Here is a 19,705-nt window from a genome sequence, read left to right as displayed (position 1 = left end):
AATAAATGTCATTAATGCGTGAACACACGTGAAAGACATGGAGCGGCGTATGACCCGGCTACCTTGGCTGACAAGGTAACTGGCACTTAACGCAACTAATGGCCCTTCCGTGGGCCACCCTCTGAATGCTAAATTGTGACTTCAATTACACCCAGTGGCCTCGCCACTCAGAAAAGCAACGGTTTTTGTTTGCGTCTCACTGGACTCGCAGCGTTCTCCCTCGTGAGCGTTGACAAGCGTTAACAAAAAAAAAACTGCGAACGCTAAAAATTATCTTCGCCTAACAGCATTTCCCCCCAGAATTCCTGGCACAGGGCGGATAAGAATCTGTAAGCGAGAAGAAGTTTAGTAAAATAAACAAAATCCGCGTATTTGTGAATTGTGCGAGGTTCGGACATGTCTTTTACATACACGCGCGATGACATTCAAGGACGTGAGCAAGGCGTGTTAGAAAAGTACATTTTACATCCCGTGGGAATCTGGAAAGTCAGTTTGGTTGGGGGGAAACGTGACGGGCGTGATGGGAATGGTTTGTGGGCTGGACTGTCGCCAGCATCGTTCGTCTCACACCAGAAGAAGAATAAGAAAAGCAACCTCTCTCTCTCAGATGTCAGTGACCGTGGTGGCAGCAGCGGTGTCTAAACAAAGGCAGGAAATACTTCACACCCTCGACATTAACGAACACTGCCCCTTGTGCGCCTCATTTATTTATTATTTTGCCCTTCTACAAAGATCTCCGTAAGCCTCGGCTGTCTCTTGTGCGCGCTAAAATGAATGTTTTGTGCCGACCGACTGCTTGCAGGCTGAAACTGTGGTGCAATGTAAGGCAAATTAACAAAATCACGTGGAACGCGTCCGATCTGAGCAGCAGCAGATCTATGGAGCTAAGCAGGTTTGAGCCTGGGATAGTGCTTGCGTAGGCAACCACCGTGCCGAACAGATGTTGTAGACTGCTGGACTATGTTGGGCGCAGCAGAGGGCAGTGCAGAAATATTCGTTGTTGTATTTGACTTCGATGCTTTCCACATACGTTCCCTGCCTCCACCAACGCATACTGACCAACTTTGGTGAAGTATGGTCAAATAACGCACACACGCCCTGCACGGCTTGCAGAGGCCCTCATCCAGCAGTGGATTGACAAAGGGCAGCACTGTCGACATTGACCACTTTAAAGGACAGAGACAGCAGAATGAAGTTAAGACGACTGGAACTCACGTTAGGAAATATAATTGTATAATGTATGCATTGCAAAGAGACTTTACAATAATTATAAAAGATGAAAATGTGTTTTTTTTTGGATGATAATAATAGATGTAACATGTGCGCTTGACAAACGCCATCTGAGGATGAAACCACGTGGGCAGTGCGGCACAGTGTTGGCTGCACCCACACACTGGCGCTCTCTCCCTTTGTGTGTTTTTATTCTGCTCTGCCCTTGAGATTTGCGGTCTCCCATCATCGCGTGTGCCACTGCTCCCAACCTCTCTCTCTCTCTGTGTCCAATAGCAGTGTTCCCAATGGAACGGACAAAACCTCTTTAATTCGATGAATACAGTCCTATTTAGTCACAAGCTCCATTTGCGGGTCTTAACAAATGAGACGCATTTAGTCACTCGTTTGCATGCACTTGGACAGCCCTGTTGTGGTCCACTCACTGCTGGATATACTACTGTATAGTAAAGTCACGTAGAAGGGAAGTAATAAAATAATAAAAATAAAACATAATAAAAATTATTGTTATTTTTATTATGGAATTTTTTTATTATTTTCATTATGAAAAAATAAATTATTATTACGTGACTTTACCGAAAGAACCAAGAAGATGAATCCCTGCAGTCAAGCTTTAAATCGAAATTTACTGTATAGTAATTGACCAAAAATATCATGTAAATTTAGAGTTTGCATGCCTTTCTCTCCCCTCCGTGGTCGCGTGGATTTTTTTCTGGGTCCTCCGGTTTTTCCCTCCACATTTAGGATCAACATCATGCGGTTAGAGTAGTTGGCCGCGATGAATTTCCATGTGATAAGCCGCATTGTTTAGCTATCGTTAATAATAGCTCAGTGGGCCTTACCTGGTAAAATGAAAAAAAATGGTTGTGTAGTTTTCGTAATTACTGTACAGTATTCAATCGAATAGAGTATGCAGTACGTAAGCAACAAATCGCCCCCTACTACTGCGAAAACTTGGCAGGACCCTCCTGAGAAGTAGTCTTGAGACTCTCGCAGGTAAACAGGCACAATATATATACATTGTAAGATCATCCTGAAAAATAGCCTAAACACTCAGTGAGCCTTTCATGGATCAATAAAACAATAATAATCTTAATTTACAACCATATTGGGGACGAGGTTCTTTGTCGAAACTTCACCACGTTGGCCAGTGCAGGTTGGCGAAAGTGCGGAGCATAGACGTGGGATCGTAGAAGTACGGTCCAATGAAGTATGTTTTTCTTCACTGCCCTCAACGTAGCCCAACAGACGATAACGACCTTGCAATCCAGCAAGCGGGCTTCCGATAGGCGGTCCGTGCAAATAGTGGTTTTAGCATTTGTCTCATCGTTGTCGGATGATCTATATGCAATGCTGGATTGAAAGCCTCCCCAAAGCCGCCCACCAGAATCAGAAACTTTGTTTCGACCGAAGGAGGAATCCGATGAGCTATGAAGCTCTTTTCCGCAGATTTGGCGGGTCACCGTCCATCAGGGTCACGCGATGCGTGACCCCCATTACTCTCGACCACCGGCCCACCCCTCCGCTCGAGTAACGCGCCCTGCCCCTGTGGCCCCCCATTCTCTCGTCAGTTCATATCGGTGTCATTCATCACTTGCGCGCATTCGCCCAGACATCAGGAAAACGTGCATTCCGTAACTTTACACAAGGCGTTGGGCCAAGTTGGGCCTAATTGACCCCAACATGGTTGACCTTTAATGGGGGCACGCTTACGGGCAGACGCATGGAGGTTCAATTTCATGAAAGGAAAACTACACAACTCAAAATTATGAAATCGAATCAAACGCTTCAATTGAAAACCTCTCGGATGCGAAGAGATATATACATACACAGGGTGCTTCAGCAATGTGTTAACACTTATATATATCTTTTTAATAGAAAAGTACGAATACACTGTAACATGATAACAAATGTAATGTTAATAGTTTCAAAAAGCCTCCACTTTAACGCCATCATTGTCAACACGTGCCTGGAATCTTCTCCAGGTGGTCTCCAGAGCCCGGAGACACATTTCTTGTGATATCGTTGCCAATTCTCAGAAGTGTTAACATTGTTTTGAAGCACCCTGCGTATGTGTGTATATATATGAAGGAAATAAAACCCTTCAATCTGGCAACACCGACTCAACGAGGAAGCAGTCCGGGCCGTGCCGGATGTGTGGTGGGAAATGTGGGGTGTGTGGTGAAGTCGCCAGGGGCGTGCGCTGCGTGGAGAGGGGAAAACAGGGGCGGTGGAGCGGCCAGAGAGGTATTAACAGCATACGAGCTGCTGCTGTGTGTGTGTGTGGCGGTGTGTGTGTGTGTGGTGTGTGTGTGGTGTGGGGTGTCTGTGCGGTGTGTGTGCGCTGTGTGTGTGTGGTGTGTGTGTGGTGTGGGGTGTCTGTGCGGTGTGTGTGCGCGGTGTGTGTGCGCGCCGTGTGTGTGGGGTGTGGTGCGTGTGGGGTGTGGTGTGTGTGTGCGCGGTGTGTGTGTGTGCGCGGTGTGTGTGTGTGCGCGGTGTGTGTGTGTGCGCGGTGTGTGTGTGTGCGCGGTGTGTGTGTGTGCGCGGTGTGTGTGTGTGCGCGGTGTGTGTGTGTGCGCGGTGTGTGTGTGTGCGCGGTGTGTGTGTGTGCGCGGTGTGTGTGTGTGCGCGGTGTGTGTGTGTGCGCGGTGTGTGTGTGTGCGCGGTGTGTGTGTGTGCGCGGTGTGTGTGTGTGCGCGGTGTGTGTGTGTGCGCGGTGTGTGTGTGTGCGCGGTGTGTGTGTGTGCGCGGTGTGTGTGTGTGCGCGGTGTGTGTGTGTGCGCGGTGTGTGTGTGTGCGCGGTGTGTGTGTGTGCGCGGTGTGTGTGTGTGCGCGGTGTGTGTGTGTGCGCGGTGTGTGTGTGTGCGCGGTGTGTGTGTGTGCGCGGTGTGTGTGTGTGCGCGGTGTGTGTGTGTGCGCGGTGTGTGCGCGGTGTGTGTGTGTGCGCGGTGTGTGTGTGTGCGCGGTGTGTGTGTGTGCGCGGTGTGTGTGTGTGCGCGGTGTGTGTGTGTGCGCGGTGTGTGTGTGTGCGCGGTGTGTGTGTGTGCGCGGTGTGTGTGTGTGCGCGGTGTGTGTGTGTGCGCGGTGTGTGTGTGTGCGCGGTGTGTGTGTGTGCGCGGTGTGTGTGTGTGCGCGGTGTGTGTGTGTGCGCGGTGTGTGTGTGTGCGCGGTGTGTGTGTGTGCGCGGTGTGTGTGTGTGCGCGGTGTGTGTGTGTGCGCGGTGTGTGTGTGTGCGCGGTGTGTGTGTGTGCGCGGTGTGTGTGTGTGCGCGGTGTGTGTGTGTGCGCGGTGTGTGTGTGTGCGCGGTGTGTGTGTGTGCGCGGTGTGTGTGTGTGCGCGGTGTGTGTGTGGTGTGTGTGCGCAGTGTGTGTGTGGTGTGGATGTATGTGTGGTGTGTGTGTGCGCAGTGTGTGTGTGGTGTGGATGTATGTGTGGTGTGTGTGTGCGCAGTGTGTGTGTTGTGTGGATGTATGTGTGGTGTGTGTGTGCGCAGTGTGTGTGTGGTGTGTGTGTTGGGTGTGCGCGCGCAGTGTGTGTGCAGTGTGTTAGCAAGGCGTGAGAGTGTGTGCTAGCAAGGCGTGTGTGTGTGTTAGCAAAGTGTGTGTGTGTTAGCAAGGCGTGTGTGTGTGTGTTAACAAGGTGTGTGTGTTAGCAAGGCGTGAGAGTGTGTGTTAGCAAGGCATGTGTGTGTTAGCAAGGTGTGTGTGTGTTAGCAAGGCGTGTGTGTGTGTGTGTGTTAACAAGGTGTGTGTGTGTTAGCAAGGTGTGTGTGTGTGTGCTAGCAAGGTGTGTGTGTGTTAGCAAGGCGTGTGTGTGTGTTAGCAAGGTGTGTGTGTGTTAGCAAGGTGTGTGTGTGTTAGCAAGGTGTGTGTGTGTGTTAGCAAGGTGTGTGTGTGTTAGCAAGGTGTGTGTGTGTTAGCAAGGTGTGTGTGTGTTAGCAAGGTGTGTGTGTGTTAGCAAGGTGTGTGTGTGTGTGTGTTAGCAAGGTGTGTGTGTGCTAGCAAGGTGTGTGTGTGTTAGCAAGGCGTGTGTGTGTGTTAGCAAGGTATGTGTGTGTGTGTTAGCAAGGTGTGTGTGTGCTAGCAAGGTGTGTGTGTGTTAGCAAGGTGTGTGTGTGTGTGTTAGCAAGGTGTGTGTGTGTTAGCAAGGTGTGTGTGTGTTAGCAAGGTGTGTGTGTGTTAGCAAGGTGTGTGTGTGTTAGCAAGGTGTGTGTGTGTTAGCAAGGTGTGTGTGTGTGTTAGCAAGGTGTGTGTGTGTGTTAGCAAGGTGTGTGTGTGTGCTAGCAAGGTGTGTGTGTGTTAGCAAGGCGTGTGTGTGTGTTAGCAAGGTATGTGTGTGTGTGTTAGCAAGGTGTGTGTGTGTGTTAGCAAGGTGTGTGTGTCCTAGCAAGGTGTGTGTGTGTTAGCAAGGCGTGTGTGTGTGTTAGCAAGGTATATGTGTGTGTGTGTTAGCAAGGTGTGTGTGTGTTAGCAAGGCATGTGTGTGTTAGCAAGGTGTGTGTGTGTTAGCAAGGCGTGTGTGTGTGTTAACAAGGTGTGTGTGTTAGCAAGGTGTGTGTGTGTGTGCTAGCAAGGTGTGTGTGTGTTAGCAAGGCGTGTGTGTGTGTTAGCAAGGCGTGTGTGTGTGTTAGCAAGGTGTGTGTGTGTTAGCAAGGTGTGTGTGTGTGTGTTAGCAAGGTGTGTGTGTGTTAGCAAGGTGTGTGTGTGTTAGCAAGGTGTGTGTGTGTTAGCAAGGTGTGTGTGTGTGTGTGTTAGCAAGGTGTGTGTGTGCTAGCAAGGTGTGTGTGTGTTAGCAAGGCGTGTGTGTGTGTTAGCAAGGTATGTGTGTGTGTGTGTTAGCAAGGTGTGTGTGTGTGTTAGCAAGGTGTGTGTGTGCTAGCAAGGTGTGTGTGTGTTAGCAAGGTGTGTGTGTGTGTTAGCAAGGTGTGTGTGTGTTAGCAAGGTGTGTGTGTGTTAGCAAGGTGTGTGTGTGTTAGCAAGGTGTGTGTGTGTTAGCAAGGTGTGTGTGTGTGCGCGGTGTGTGTGTGTGCGCGGTGTGTGTGTGTGCGCGGTGTGTGTGTGTGCGCGGTGTGTGTGTGTGCGCGGTGTGTGTGTGTGCGCGGTGTGTGTGTGTGCGCGGTGTGTGTGTGTGCGCGGTGTGTGTGTGTGCGCGGTGTGTGTGTGTGCGCGGTGTGTGTGTGTGCGCGGTGTGTGTGTGTGCGCGGTGTGTGTGTGTGCGCGGTGTGTGTGTGTGCGCGGTGTGTGTGTGTGCGCGGTGTGTGTGTGTGCGCGGTGTGTGTGTGTGCGCGGTGTGTGTGTGTGCGCGGTGTGTGTGTGTGCGCGGTGTGTGTGTGTGCGCGGTGTGTGTGTGTGCGCGGTGTGTGTGTGTGCGCGGTGTGTGTGTGTGCGCGGTGTGTGTGTGTGCGCGGTGTGTGTGTGTGCGCGGTGTGTGTGTGTGCGCGGTGTGTGTGTGTGCGCGGTGTGTGTGTGTGCGCGGTGTGTGTGTGTGCGCGGTGTGTGTGTGTGCGCGGTGTGTGTGTGTGCGCGGTGTGTGTGTGGTGTGTGTGCGCAGTGTGTGTGTGGTGTGGATGTATGTGTGGTGTGTGTGTGCGCAGTGTGTGTGTGGTGTGGATGTATGTGTGGTGTGTGTGTGCGCAGTGTGTGTGTTGTGTGGATGTATGTGTGGTGTGTGTGTGCGCAGTGTGTGTGTGGTGTGTGTGTTGGGTGTGCGCGCGCAGTGTGTGTGCAGTGTGTTAGCAAGGCGTGAGAGTGTGTGCTAGCAAGGCGTGTGTGTGTGTTAGCAAAGTGTGTGTGTGTTAGCAAGGCGTGTGTGTGTGTGTTAACAAGGTGTGTGTGTTAGCAAGGCGTGAGAGTGTGTGTTAGCAAGGCATGTGTGTGTTAGCAAGGTGTGTGTGTGTTAGCAAGGCGTGTGTGTGTGTGTGTGTTAACAAGGTGTGTGTGTGTTAGCAAGGTGTGTGTGTGTGTGCTAGCAAGGTGTGTGTGTGTTAGCAAGGCGTGTGTGTGTGTTAGCAAGGTGTGTGTGTGTTAGCAAGGTGTGTGTGTGTTAGCAAGGTGTGTGTGTGTGTTAGCAAGGTGTGTGTGTGTTAGCAAGGTGTGTGTGTGTTAGCAAGGTGTGTGTGTGTTAGCAAGGTGTGTGTGTGTTAGCAAGGTGTGTGTGTGTGTGTGTTAGCAAGGTGTGTGTGTGCTAGCAAGGTGTGTGTGTGTTAGCAAGGCGTGTGTGTGTGTTAGCAAGGTATGTGTGTGTGTGTTAGCAAGGTGTGTGTGTGCTAGCAAGGTGTGTGTGTGTTAGCAAGGTGTGTGTGTGTGTGTTAGCAAGGTGTGTGTGTGTGTTAGCAAGGTGTGTGTGTGTTAGCAAGGTGTGTGTGTGTTAGCAAGGTGTGTGTGTGTTAGCAAGGTGTGTGTGTGTTAGCAAGGTGTGTGTGTGTGTTAGCAAGGTGTGTGTGTGTGTTAGCAAGGTGTGTGTGTGTGCTAGCAAGGTGTGTGTGTGTTAGCAAGGCGTGTGTGTGTGTTAGCAAGGTATGTGTGTGTGTGTTAGCAAGGTGTGTGTGTGTGTTAGCAAGGTGTGTGTGTCCTAGCAAGGTGTGTGTGTGTTAGCAAGGCGTGTGTGTGTGTTAGCAAGGTATATGTGTGTGTGTGTTAGCAAGGTGTGTGTGTGTTAGCAAGGCATGTGTGTGTTAGCAAGGTGTGTGTGTGTTAGCAAGGCGTGTGTGTGTGTTAACAAGGTGTGTGTGTTAGCAAGGTGTGTGTGTGTGTGCTAGCAAGGTGTGTGTGTGTTAGCAAGGCGTGTGTGTGTGTTAGCAAGGCGTGTGTGTGTGTTAGCAAGGTGTGTGTGTGTTAGCAAGGTGTGTGTGTGTGTGTTAGCAAGGTGTGTGTGTGTTAGCAAGGTGTGTGTGTGTTAGCAAGGTGTGTGTGTGTTAGCAAGGTGTGTGTGTGTGTGTGTTAGCAAGGTGTGTGTGTGCTAGCAAGGTGTGTGTGTGTTAGCAAGGCGTGTGTGTGTGTTAGCAAGGTATGTGTGTGTGTGTGTTAGCAAGGTGTGTGTGTGTTAGCAAGGTGTGTGTGTGTGCGCGGTGTGTGTGTGTGCGCGGTGTGTGTGTGTGCGCGGTGTGTGTGTGTGCGCGGTGTGTGTGTGTGCGCGGTGTGTGTGTGTGCGCGGTGTGTGTGTGTGCGCGGTGTGTGTGTGTGCGCGGTGTGTGTGTGTGCGCGGTGTGTGTGTGTGCGCGGTGTGTGTGTGTGCGCGGTGTGTGTGTGTGCGCGGTGTGTGTGTGTGCGCGGTGTGTGTGTGTGCGCGGTGTGTGTGTGTGCGCGGTGTGTGTGTGTGCGCGGTGTGTGTGTGTGCGCGGTGTGTGTGTGTGCGCGGTGTGTGTGTGTGCGCGGTGTGTGTGTGTGCGCGGTGTGTGTGTGTGCGCGGTGTGTGTGTGTGCGCGGTGTGTGTGTGTGCGCGGTGTGTGTGTGTGCGCGGTGTGTGTGTGTGCGCGGTGTGTGTGTGTGCGCGGTGTGTGTGTGTGCGCGGTGTGTGTGTGTGCGCGGTGTGTGTGTGTGCGCGGTGTGTGTGTGTGCGCGGTGTGTGTGTGTGCGCGGTGTGTGTGTGGTGTGTGTGCGCAGTGTGTGTGTGGTGTGGATGTATGTGTGGTGTGTGTGTGCGCAGTGTGTGTGTGGTGTGGATGTATGTGTGGTGTGTGTGTGCGCAGTGTGTGTGTTGTGTGGATGTATGTGTGGTGTGTGTGTGCGCAGTGTGTGTGTGGTGTGTGTGTTGGGTGTGCGCGCGCAGTGTGTGTGCAGTGTGTTAGCAAGGCGTGAGAGTGTGTGCTAGCAAGGCGTGTGTGTGTGTTAGCAAAGTGTGTGTGTGTTAGCAAGGCGTGTGTGTGTGTGTTAACAAGGTGTGTGTGTTAGCAAGGCGTGAGAGTGTGTGTTAGCAAGGCATGTGTGTGTTAGCAAGGTGTGTGTGTGTTAGCAAGGCGTGTGTGTGTGTGTGTGTTAACAAGGTGTGTGTGTGTTAGCAAGGTGTGTGTGTGTGTGCTAGCAAGGTGTGTGTGTGTTAGCAAGGCGTGTGTGTGTGTTAGCAAGGTGTGTGTGTGTTAGCAAGGTGTGTGTGTGTTAGCAAGGTGTGTGTGTGTGTTAGCAAGGTGTGTGTGTGTTAGCAAGGTGTGTGTGTGTTAGCAAGGTGTGTGTGTGTTAGCAAGGTGTGTGTGTGTTAGCAAGGTGTGTGTGTGTGTGTGTTAGCAAGGTGTGTGTGTGCTAGCAAGGTGTGTGTGTGTTAGCAAGGCGTGTGTGTGTGTTAGCAAGGTATGTGTGTGTGTGTTAGCAAGGTGTGTGTGTGCTAGCAAGGTGTGTGTGTGTTAGCAAGGTGTGTGTGTGTGTGTTAGCAAGGTGTGTGTGTGTTAGCAAGGTGTGTGTGTGTTAGCAAGGTGTGTGTGTGTTAGCAAGGTGTGTGTGTGTTAGCAAGGTGTGTGTGTGTTAGCAAGGTGTGTGTGTGTGTTAGCAAGGTGTGTGTGTGTGTTAGCAAGGTGTGTGTGTGTGCTAGCAAGGTGTGTGTGTGTTAGCAAGGCGTGTGTGTGTGTTAGCAAGGTATGTGTGTGTGTGTTAGCAAGGTGTGTGTGTGTGTTAGCAAGGTGTGTGTGTCCTAGCAAGGTGTGTGTGTGTTAGCAAGGCGTGTGTGTGTGTTAGCAAGGTATATGTGTGTGTGTGTTAGCAAGGTGTGTGTGTGTTAGCAAGGCATGTGTGTGTTAGCAAGGTGTGTGTGTGTTAGCAAGGCGTGTGTGTGTGTTAACAAGGTGTGTGTGTTAGCAAGGTGTGTGTGTGTGTGCTAGCAAGGTGTGTGTGTGTTAGCAAGGCGTGTGTGTGTGTTAGCAAGGCGTGTGTGTGTGTTAGCAAGGTGTGTGTGTGTTAGCAAGGTGTGTGTGTGTGTGTTAGCAAGGTGTGTGTGTGTTAGCAAGGTGTGTGTGTGTTAGCAAGGTGTGTGTGTGTTAGCAAGGTGTGTGTGTGTGTGTGTTAGCAAGGTGTGTGTGTGCTAGCAAGGTGTGTGTGTGTTAGCAAGGCGTGTGTGTGTGTTAGCAAGGTATGTGTGTGTGTGTGTTAGCAAGGTGTGTGTGTGTGTTAGCAAGGTGTGTGTGTGCTAGCAAGGTGTGTGTGTGTTAGCAAGGTGTGTGTGTGTGTTAGCAAGGTGTGTGTGTGTTAGCAAGGTGTGTGTGTGTTAGCAAGGTGTGTGTGTGTTAGCAAGGTGTGTGTGTGTTAGCAAGGTGTGTGTGTGTGCGCGGTGTGTGTGTGTGCGCGGTGTGTGTGTGTGCGCGGTGTGTGTGTGTGCGCGGTGTGTGTGTGTGCGCGGTGTGTGTGTGTGCGCGGTGTGTGTGTGTGCGCGGTGTGTGTGTGTGCGCGGTGTGTGTGTGTGCGCGGTGTGTGTGTGTGCGCGGTGTGTGTGTGTGCGCGGTGTGTGTGTGTGCGCGGTGTGTGTGTGTGCGCGGTGTGTGTGTGTGCGCGGTGTGTGTGTGTGCGCGGTGTGTGTGTGTGCGCGGTGTGTGTGTGTGCGCGGTGTGTGTGTGTGCGCGGTGTGTGTGTGTGCGCGGTGTGTGTGTGTGCGCGGTGTGTGTGTGTGCGCGGTGTGTGTGTGTGCGCGGTGTGTGTGTGTGCGCGGTGTGTGTGTGTGCGCGGTGTGTGTGTGTGCGCGGTGTGTGTGTGTGCGCGGTGTGTGTGTGTGCGCGGTGTGTGTGTGTGCGCGGTGTGTGTGTGTGCGCGGTGTGTGTGTGTGCGCGGTGTGTGTGTGTGCGCGGTGTGTGTGTGGTGTGTGTGCGCAGTGTGTGTGTGGTGTGGATGTATGTGTGGTGTGTGTGTGCGCAGTGTGTGTGTGGTGTGGATGTATGTGTGGTGTGTGTGTGCGCAGTGTGTGTGTTGTGTGGATGTATGTGTGGTGTGTGTGTGCGCAGTGTGTGTGTGGTGTGTGTGTTGGGTGTGCGCGCGCAGTGTGTGTGCAGTGTGTTAGCAAGGCGTGAGAGTGTGTGCTAGCAAGGCGTGTGTGTGTGTTAGCAAAGTGTGTGTGTGTTAGCAAGGCGTGTGTGTGTGTGTTAACAAGGTGTGTGTGTTAGCAAGGCGTGAGAGTGTGTGTTAGCAAGGCATGTGTGTGTTAGCAAGGTGTGTGTGTGTTAGCAAGGCGTGTGTGTGTGTGTGTGTTAACAAGGTGTGTGTGTGTTAGCAAGGTGTGTGTGTGTGTGCTAGCAAGGTGTGTGTGTGTTAGCAAGGCGTGTGTGTGTGTTAGCAAGGTGTGTGTGTGTTAGCAAGGTGTGTGTGTGTTAGCAAGGTGTGTGTGTGTGTTAGCAAGGTGTGTGTGTGTTAGCAAGGTGTGTGTGTGTTAGCAAGGTGTGTGTGTGTTAGCAAGGTGTGTGTGTGTTAGCAAGGTGTGTGTGTGTGTGTGTTAGCAAGGTGTGTGTGTGCTAGCAAGGTGTGTGTGTGTTAGCAAGGCGTGTGTGTGTGTTAGCAAGGTATGTGTGTGTGTGTTAGCAAGGTGTGTGTGTGCTAGCAAGGTGTGTGTGTGTTAGCAAGGTGTGTGTGTGTGTGTTAGCAAGGTGTGTGTGTGTTAGCAAGGTGTGTGTGTGTTAGCAAGGTGTGTGTGTGTTAGCAAGGTGTGTGTGTGTTAGCAAGGTGTGTGTGTGTTAGCAAGGTGTGTGTGTGTGTTAGCAAGGTGTGTGTGTGTGTTAGCAAGGTGTGTGTGTGTGCTAGCAAGGTGTGTGTGTGTTAGCAAGGCGTGTGTGTGTGTTAGCAAGGTATGTGTGTGTGTGTTAGCAAGGTGTGTGTGTGTGTTAGCAAGGTGTGTGTGTCCTAGCAAGGTGTGTGTGTGTTAGCAAGGCGTGTGTGTGTGTTAGCAAGGTATATGTGTGTGTGTGTTAGCAAGGTGTGTGTGTGTTAGCAAGGCATGTGTGTGTTAGCAAGGTGTGTGTGTGTTAGCAAGGCGTGTGTGTGTGTTAACAAGGTGTGTGTGTTAGCAAGGTGTGTGTGTGTGTGCTAGCAAGGTGTGTGTGTGTTAGCAAGGCGTGTGTGTGTGTTAGCAAGGCGTGTGTGTGTGTTAGCAAGGTGTGTGTGTGTTAGCAAGGTGTGTGTGTGTGTGTTAGCAAGGTGTGTGTGTGTTAGCAAGGTGTGTGTGTGTTAGCAAGGTGTGTGTGTGTTAGCAAGGTGTGTGTGTGTGTGTGTTAGCAAGGTGTGTGTGTGCTAGCAAGGTGTGTGTGTGTTAGCAAGGCGTGTGTGTGTGTTAGCAAGGTATGTGTGTGTGTGTGTTAGCAAGGTGTGTGTGTGTGTTAGCAAGGTGTGTGTGTGCTAGCAAGGTGTGTGTGTGTTAGCAAGGTGTGTGTGTGTGTTAGCAAGGTGTGTGTGTGTTAGCAAGGTGTGTGTGTGTTAGCAAGGTGTGTGTGTGTTAGCAAGGTGTGTGTGTGTTAGCAAGGTGTGTGTGTGTGTGTTAGCAAGGTGTGTGTGTGCTAGCAAGGTGTGTGTGTGTTAGCAAGGCGTGTGTGTGTGTTAGCAAGGTATGTGTGTGTGTTAGCAAGGTGTGTGTGTGTGTTAGCAAGGTGTGTGTGTGTGTTAGCAAGGTGTGTGTGTGTTAGCAAGGCGTGTGTGTGTGTTAGCAAGGTATGTGTGTGTGTGTGTTAGCAAGGTGTGTGTGTGTGTTAGCAAGGTGTGTGTGTGCTAGCAAGGTGTGTGTGTGTTAGCAAGGTGTGTGTGTGTTAGCAAGGTGTGTGTGTGTGTTAGCAAGGTATTTGTGTGTTAGCAAGGTGTGTGTGTGTGTTAGCAAGGTGTGTGTGTGTTATCAAGGTGTGTGTGTGTTAGCAAGGTGTGTGTGTGTGTTAGCAAGGTGTGTGTGTGTGTGTTAGCAAGGCGTGTGTGTGTGTTAGCAAGGCGTGTGTGTGTGTTAGTAAGGCGTGTGTGTGTGTTAGCAAGGTGTGTGTGTGTTAGCAAGGCGTGTGTGTGTGTTAGCAAGGCGTGTGTGTGTGTTAGCAAGGTGTGTGTGTGTTAGCAAGGTGTGTGTGTTAGCAAGGCGTGCGTGTGTGTTAGCAAGGTCTGTGAGTGTGTGTTAGCAAGGTGTGTGTGTAAGCAAGGTGTGTGTGTGTGTTAGCAAGGTGTGTCTGTGTGTTAGCAAGGCGTGTGAGTGTGTGCGAGCAAGTTGTGCGTGAAATATCTGGACACGGTCCTCTGGGTGGGCTCCTCCGCGGCAGGCGGCGAGACTGCGTTGGCTGGCTCGTGTAGCCCCCCGCATGCACGAGCGGCTTGGTCGGATCGATGGGGGCTCGAAAAGGGGACCGGTGTGGCGGCGGTGGCGGCACGGGCTAGACAAGAGACGGACCCTTGTGGTACACAGGAGGACGTGGAGCTGAGTGGAGATGCCGATTGACTGGGTACCAGAGGTGTCAAGGGGGCTCGTGAAGGACGCTGCTGGGCAGTCGCCCCCTCCACTGTTTGCTGGAGGAGCGACGCTCAACAACGACGATGAGCGGAGCACCGGGCGGATAGAACAGCAAGTTGGCGGCAGTGGGTAGCGCAGGTGGTGGCGCATCTAACAGGCGATCTCTGTCGGGCAACCCACAGCACCTGGGTCTGCCAAGGGTGGCACAGGCGGGTTTTTTACAATCGGGTTTAATTGTCTTTTTATATTAAACCCGAAATCCGGTTTAATTGGGTCAAATTGCAGAACCGCACTTCGCCAACTTCTCAACGATGGGCTTCATCCATTCCAAGCTAAGGAACTCACTGGCGCCCACGATTGTGGAGAAGCTCGTGTTCATCACGACCAACCTGCCCGCCGCATTCTACGACTACCCCGTGCCCGACGGCTCCCCGAGTACGATAGCAGCACCGACGAGGAAGCAGCCTAAGCCTTGGATCAGAGCTTCGTATTCATTAAACCAGGTTTTAATTCCTCGAAATCGGGTTTAATTGTATTAAAGAAAAAACCCGATGCCCTGCCGCTGGAAAAATCGGGTTTTTTCCACCCATGGGGTCTGCCCCGTGACCTGATGATGCCAGCGAGCCTTCAACACTCCGCTTGGCCTCAAAGTGACACCTAGCCTGGCACAAGCGCCGTGTTGACTTCGCTTCGTGGCAAATGGCAGCTTTTGCAGTTGCTGTTGTTGTTTTCCTAACACTGCCGAGACACGCCGGCGCTTTACACGTGGGGGCCCTACACTGCTTGAGGAGCTCAGGGGCAAGCTGTATTTATAGCGTGCACCGAGCACAGGCTGAGCTATGCGTCATTCCTAAAAGTGGCATTGAAGAAACACAGTGGCCAAGAGCCAAGACACCACGCACCGTTTGGACTTAATAATTATTGGGGTTAATATCCTGGGTATGGTCTCCCTCCCCCCCACACTGATAACTACACAGGAGGTCGTGGGTTCGATCCGGACCCTGACGCTTGTATATTTGGAGTTTACACGTCTCTCTCCCCGTGGTCGTGTGGATTTTTTTCCCGGGTCCTCCGGTTTTCCCCTCCGCATTTAGAATCAACGGTCACGCGTTTCGAGTGTTTGGCTGCGATGCATTTCCACGTGATAAGCCGCTGCTGCGGTGAGCTATCATGTGTGGCCAGGTCTCTTCTGAGAATGAGCTTGATAGTTCAGTGTGCTTTACCTGGTTAAAAAAAAATGTGCTTAATGTCTGACCCGCCCCTGCTAGGCATCTGTGAAAAAGAGCTTCATAGCTGATCGTATTTTTTCCTCCCAGGATAAATAAAGATTCTGAAGTGTCTATAATTGACACCTGCTCTTGTCGGGCAGCCTTGAGCCCCGGGCCGTAGATGACTAGCGGTTTTTGTTGTTGATGATGACGACGTTGTTGTTGTCGTCGAGGTGTCCAATGACGAGAAACTATGCTCAGCTGATGGAGTTAAATGCAACGGTGTTGTTTGTGGAACCACTATAATCAGTGAGGATATGGGGGCGCTATTTACATTTATTTTCGTCCGTGCCCATTTGTGGAAATTGTTCCTGGTATAAACTATATCCGCGTAGCCACTCACGATAAATGCAGATATTAGGATACATTTGTCGCCGCTAAATTTATTTCATGGCTATTTTTCAATCCGCTATTGGATGAAGGCCCTGCCAGGCTGTCAGTTGTGGAGGTTTATTTGACCATACTTCACTGTGGTGGTCAGTGCAGAGTTGATGGGGTGGAGCGGTGTGGCACAGTGATTGTGTGCGAGTCCGATTCCTGCCTGTGGCTAAGAGCAGTGGCGAGTGATGTCCAAATGAGGCTTGGGTTCCACTTGTTTCGCTAAACCCGCATTGGTGAGCGTGCTGGATGTTCAGTATAGTCAAGCGACTGCCACAACCAACACGGCACGTTGGGGCCTTTATGCAGAAGTGGAATCGTAAAGGCCTGTAAAGTCACAAATTATTGTATTTATCCACAAAAGGCATCGAGTCTCAAGATGCTTTTTTTTACAGGGAGGGTGCCTACATTGGTATCATTGGCCAATTATCTGTAAATAATATTTGGTATGTGGGAGGAAACTGGATTCAGGAGAGAAAATACATTACACGGGAGGAAATGAGACGCAACATCTCCACCAGATTCGGCAATCCATTGCTGTGCAGCCATCTGGAATGTTCCATTTGTTTCAGTCAATAGCACACTTGATGAGATAACCAGTTCTGATGTCCATCACTGTCGTAGTAATAATAATCATCATGATTAAAGATGAGTGGAACATTGATTTTGTAAAAGCATATACAATAGCACTTGATTGCATCAACAATGGCAGCTGGGAAATGTCAGTCACGAAAATAAAACAAGCTACAAATAACGTTTTAAAATAAACCATGTGACCAACACGAATACCATTCCACTGTACAAAGTATCAACCTTAGCAGGAATCCCTTACACACTAATTTTAAGCGGTACGAGCTAGTAAATGTGGCGCGTTGGTGCAGCAAACCCAAATAAAATTAACAAGCACATCAATCACGTGAGACAAAGGTAGCCCTTGTAGGGAGCGGCGGTGGTAGACTGAGTGTGAATTGTGCTCGATGGATATTCTAGATGGAGATTATCATCATCAGCCACAGTCTATCCACTATTGGATGAAGGTCTGGATGAATGGGTGTTCTCAAAGCCCTTTTGTTTCTTGGGAATTTCTTAGGAAGAGCCAAATTAGAAATTATGTTCCAGAAATGTAAACAAATATCTGCGTATTTGTGTGTAGCGGGGAACGGTAGTGTAGCGGTTAGCGCGCTGCGCTCCGATTCCTGCTCAAGGGCAGCACGAGTAACGATTATCTGAACCGGTCCTGGGCCTTCCCTAGGTCGACTCAGACTCAAATTAGTGCCTGGTATGGTGTGTAAACATTGCTACTAGGGAGACAAAGGGGGTCGGGCATGGTGCTGCCCACCCACTCCCCTCGTGTGCCGTTCCGGCCTTCATAGGTGCTCGCTAACAGCACTTGCCCCAACAGTCTGTTAAGGCTATACGGAGGATCTTTGTCCTTGTATATATACGTGTTTGGGATTTTTTCCCCCCTTCCCAGTTAGAATATTACTGTTATTATTCCCGGTGAATTAAGGCATTTCATGAGATGAATTGTGTTTTCCTTTGGAACTCTGGCAGCCAGCAGTGCACCACCTGGAGCATAGAAGCTGACGTTGCTGACCGGACCAGGCTTTGTGGGGCCTCTTTACCTACACTCATGATGGGGCACGCCTTTATAATAGGCCCTGCATAGCAAACTGAAATACTGCATTTTAATACTCGGAGCCAAATGAATGAGCCGATTTAAGTGAAAACCGAATGAAATAACCTGCGGGGTTGTTTTTGTTGTGCGTGTGTGTGTGTGTGCATTGGTGACTGATCTGACATGGTCAACTCAAGAGCTCCTGGTGTTGGACTTGGACACCTAGATTCGAACCCAGTTCTCCGGCTCAATGCTCTGACACGGCCAATTGTTCACCCACCTAGGCTGCCCAGCCCCTACTTATGCATTATAAAGGTTGTGATATAGCTACTTTAACACGCCACCATCATTTACGTGTCTTTATTTTCTGAATTCGGGTTCATGGGAGGTTTGTGCAACACGAGCGGGGGTGGGAGTGTCCTTTTTTTGTTCCATAAGTACAGTACAGTTCTAATGCACTCACCAAAGTTATCATTTTGACTACGGGACTAATGTGCTGGTAATTTAAACATTTAAAGCTTGGGAAAAAAAAAAATCTTAAATGATGATGACAACGACGCTTGTTAGCTGCGCTCGAGGGCGTGTTACGATTCATCCATCGTGTGCTCAGCACGGCACAAGAAGCCAAGATGAGGATACTGTAGTAGCCTGATGGTTACGCTTCGACGGGAATTCTGATATTTCTGTGGCAAGCCCGGAAGACACTAAACGTGGGCTGATAAAAGATTCATGTGGCCGAGTCGAGTGTGCGCTTCTTCCGACTCGCCGTGCACAGCTGCGGCGTATTACCCCTAATGGCCCGGGGAACAGCAGCCACGGCAGCGTAAAGCCACGGGGGAAATCTTTTGCTCTGCCATCGGAAGACCCCGAGGCCTGTTTGCTGGCCGGTGCTGCGTTCGACTTGTGCCGCCCAGGGACAGCTGCCACTGTGGGGGTCCTCTTCGCTGGACCGCAGTCGGGCATTGGAATTTCTGAGACGATTATGTGTTGTAAGGCTACGTACGGTGCAAAAGAAGTTCAACACATATGCATAAGACGCTTTTAGTTACGGAAGCAATTGCCCTATGAATGCAAATAATTAACTTAACTCTCCCTGCAGCTGTCAGTTGAGGTTATCTGTGTGTTTCCATTGGGCTCATTAGAGTACGGTGCCTTCTTCCCCTTTCATCTGCCTGAATGTTCCCTTTTTCTCCTTTCCGTGCTCAGGCTTGGGCACAAATCCGTGTGCAAAAACAACGACACCGACGCAATACGGCAAAGAGCATAGGCCCACGACGCTGCCCATCCAGCCCTTCATCCTGCACCACCACCTGAGCCGACAGCTCGCTGCCCGTCCCGTCCGGCCCGCCCGCGGCGCTCCGCAGCAGCCGAGCGCCGCCCTCCCGCTCGCTCGCGGGCAGCCGCAGCCGCCGGCGTCGGACCCGGCGGGGAGCGGCGGCCCCCCGCCCCCGGCGAGCGCCGCCCACGGCCGGTCGGCGCCCCTGGGCCACCCCGGCGGTCAGCTTCCGCTGCAGATCTCTCGCCCGACCCTGACGGGCACCCGCCTGGCCGCCTTGGGGTCCTCGCAGTCGCTGGGCGGCTCGCAGAGCTCGCGGGACGTCGCGCTGCAGCAGTCGTTGGGGGACGACGGAGGCGACGGAGCGGCGAGGTCAGCGCAGCAGGCGGCCGACGCCAGGGACAGCGGTAGCGACAGCGACCAGTGGAACTCGGACGGAGGCGCGGCGCCAGCAGCGCTTTCGGTGGGGACGGCGCGGCAGAGCCTGGTGTGCGAGTGCCGCTCGCGGAGGCGCTGGCGCCCGCCCCCCGGCGCTATCCGCCCCTCGCCGCTCGGCAGCCTGTCGCCCATTCGGGCCGACCTCCTGCTGCTGGCGTCGGCTTCCCCGACTCGGGCCGCCGCCGCCGGTGCGCCGCTGCCGTCGCAACCACCGCCGCCGCCGCGCAGCTCGTCGTACCCGCCCACCATCGCGACGTACTCGTGCGGCCTGGCCCTCGCCGGCGACAGTAGCGCGGAGCAATCCCCCGCCGGCTCGAGCGTGCCGGGAAGGTACTCGTCTTCGAAGCCGGGCGGATTCCTGGGCGACTCGGTCGCAGCGCCGGCCGCGTTTGGCGCGTCGCCGAAGGCCGGTGGCTCGGGCGGAGGGGTTTTTGGGGGGGGGGAGACGTGGCGGCCGCAGCCTCTGAAGCGATCGCCGAGGTTCACGTCCTTGCAGGCGAACTCCGGTGCACTCGGGCCTCCTCAGGGTCACTCGCAACGAGCCGCCGCCGCCGCCACCGCCAGGCACCTGGCGGAGACGCGGTGGGGTGGCTCTGAGGCGCCGAGGCCGCTCAGGGATGGTCCAGCTGCTGAGAGGGTAGGAGACGGTGGAAGATTTCACAGCAGCTGCGCCAACTCAAGAGCCAGCCAAGGGACGCTGATACAGCCCGGTACAACTAATCTTCTTCTGTGCAGTTCTCTTGAACGTTTTGATCCATTGCTCTCTGTCGCATTTCCATTTATTAAAAAATTTGTGGCATTTTATTTTCTTAATGTTAAAGCCACATGCTTTGTGCAAGCGACAGCATTGTTGTTACTTACAATCACGGCTTAATACCTGAAAGATATTCACGATAAATTAATCCCCGCTTAATATCGTCGATTATTTTGGGTTTGAGCCATTGTTTGGGTTTTTTGGAGGCTGTTTAAATATATAAATAACAGTCTTGAATAAATGTGCATTAGCCATTGCCTATTTAGTGGAGAATTTTGAACATGTTTCCGAGTCCAATTACTAAATACCTCTGCTCAGATATTATTTCTATTTACTGACCGGTATGTGTGTGCTGCCATGTTCTA

The 19,705-nt window shown here is 51.8% G+C and overlaps 1 protein-coding gene across 2 annotated transcripts in view; it reads left to right on the top strand.

Moving 5' to 3' along the window:
- LOC144717169 (uncharacterized) overlaps positions 1 to 19,705 on the top strand; it is a 44,907-nt gene that overhangs the window by 14,318 nt on the left and 10,884 nt on the right. For both annotated transcript variants that reach the window (XM_078592506.1, XM_078592507.1), the window contains exon 4: positions 18,079 to 19,296. In XM_078592506.1, the coding sequence (XP_078448632.1) occupies positions 18,079 to 19,296 (1,218 nt within the window). The remainder of the gene's footprint in view (positions 1 to 18,078; positions 19,297 to 19,705) is intronic.

The sequence above is a fragment of the Lampetra planeri genome, chromosome 3 (genome assembly GCF_965212315.1).
Source record: "Lampetra planeri chromosome 3, kcLamPlan1.2.h2, whole genome shotgun sequence".
NCBI lineage: Eukaryota > Metazoa > Chordata > Hyperoartia > Petromyzontiformes > Petromyzontidae > Lampetra > Lampetra planeri.
Note: the sequence above shows the minus strand (reverse complement) of the source record. Positions and strands in the feature narration are given on the sequence as shown.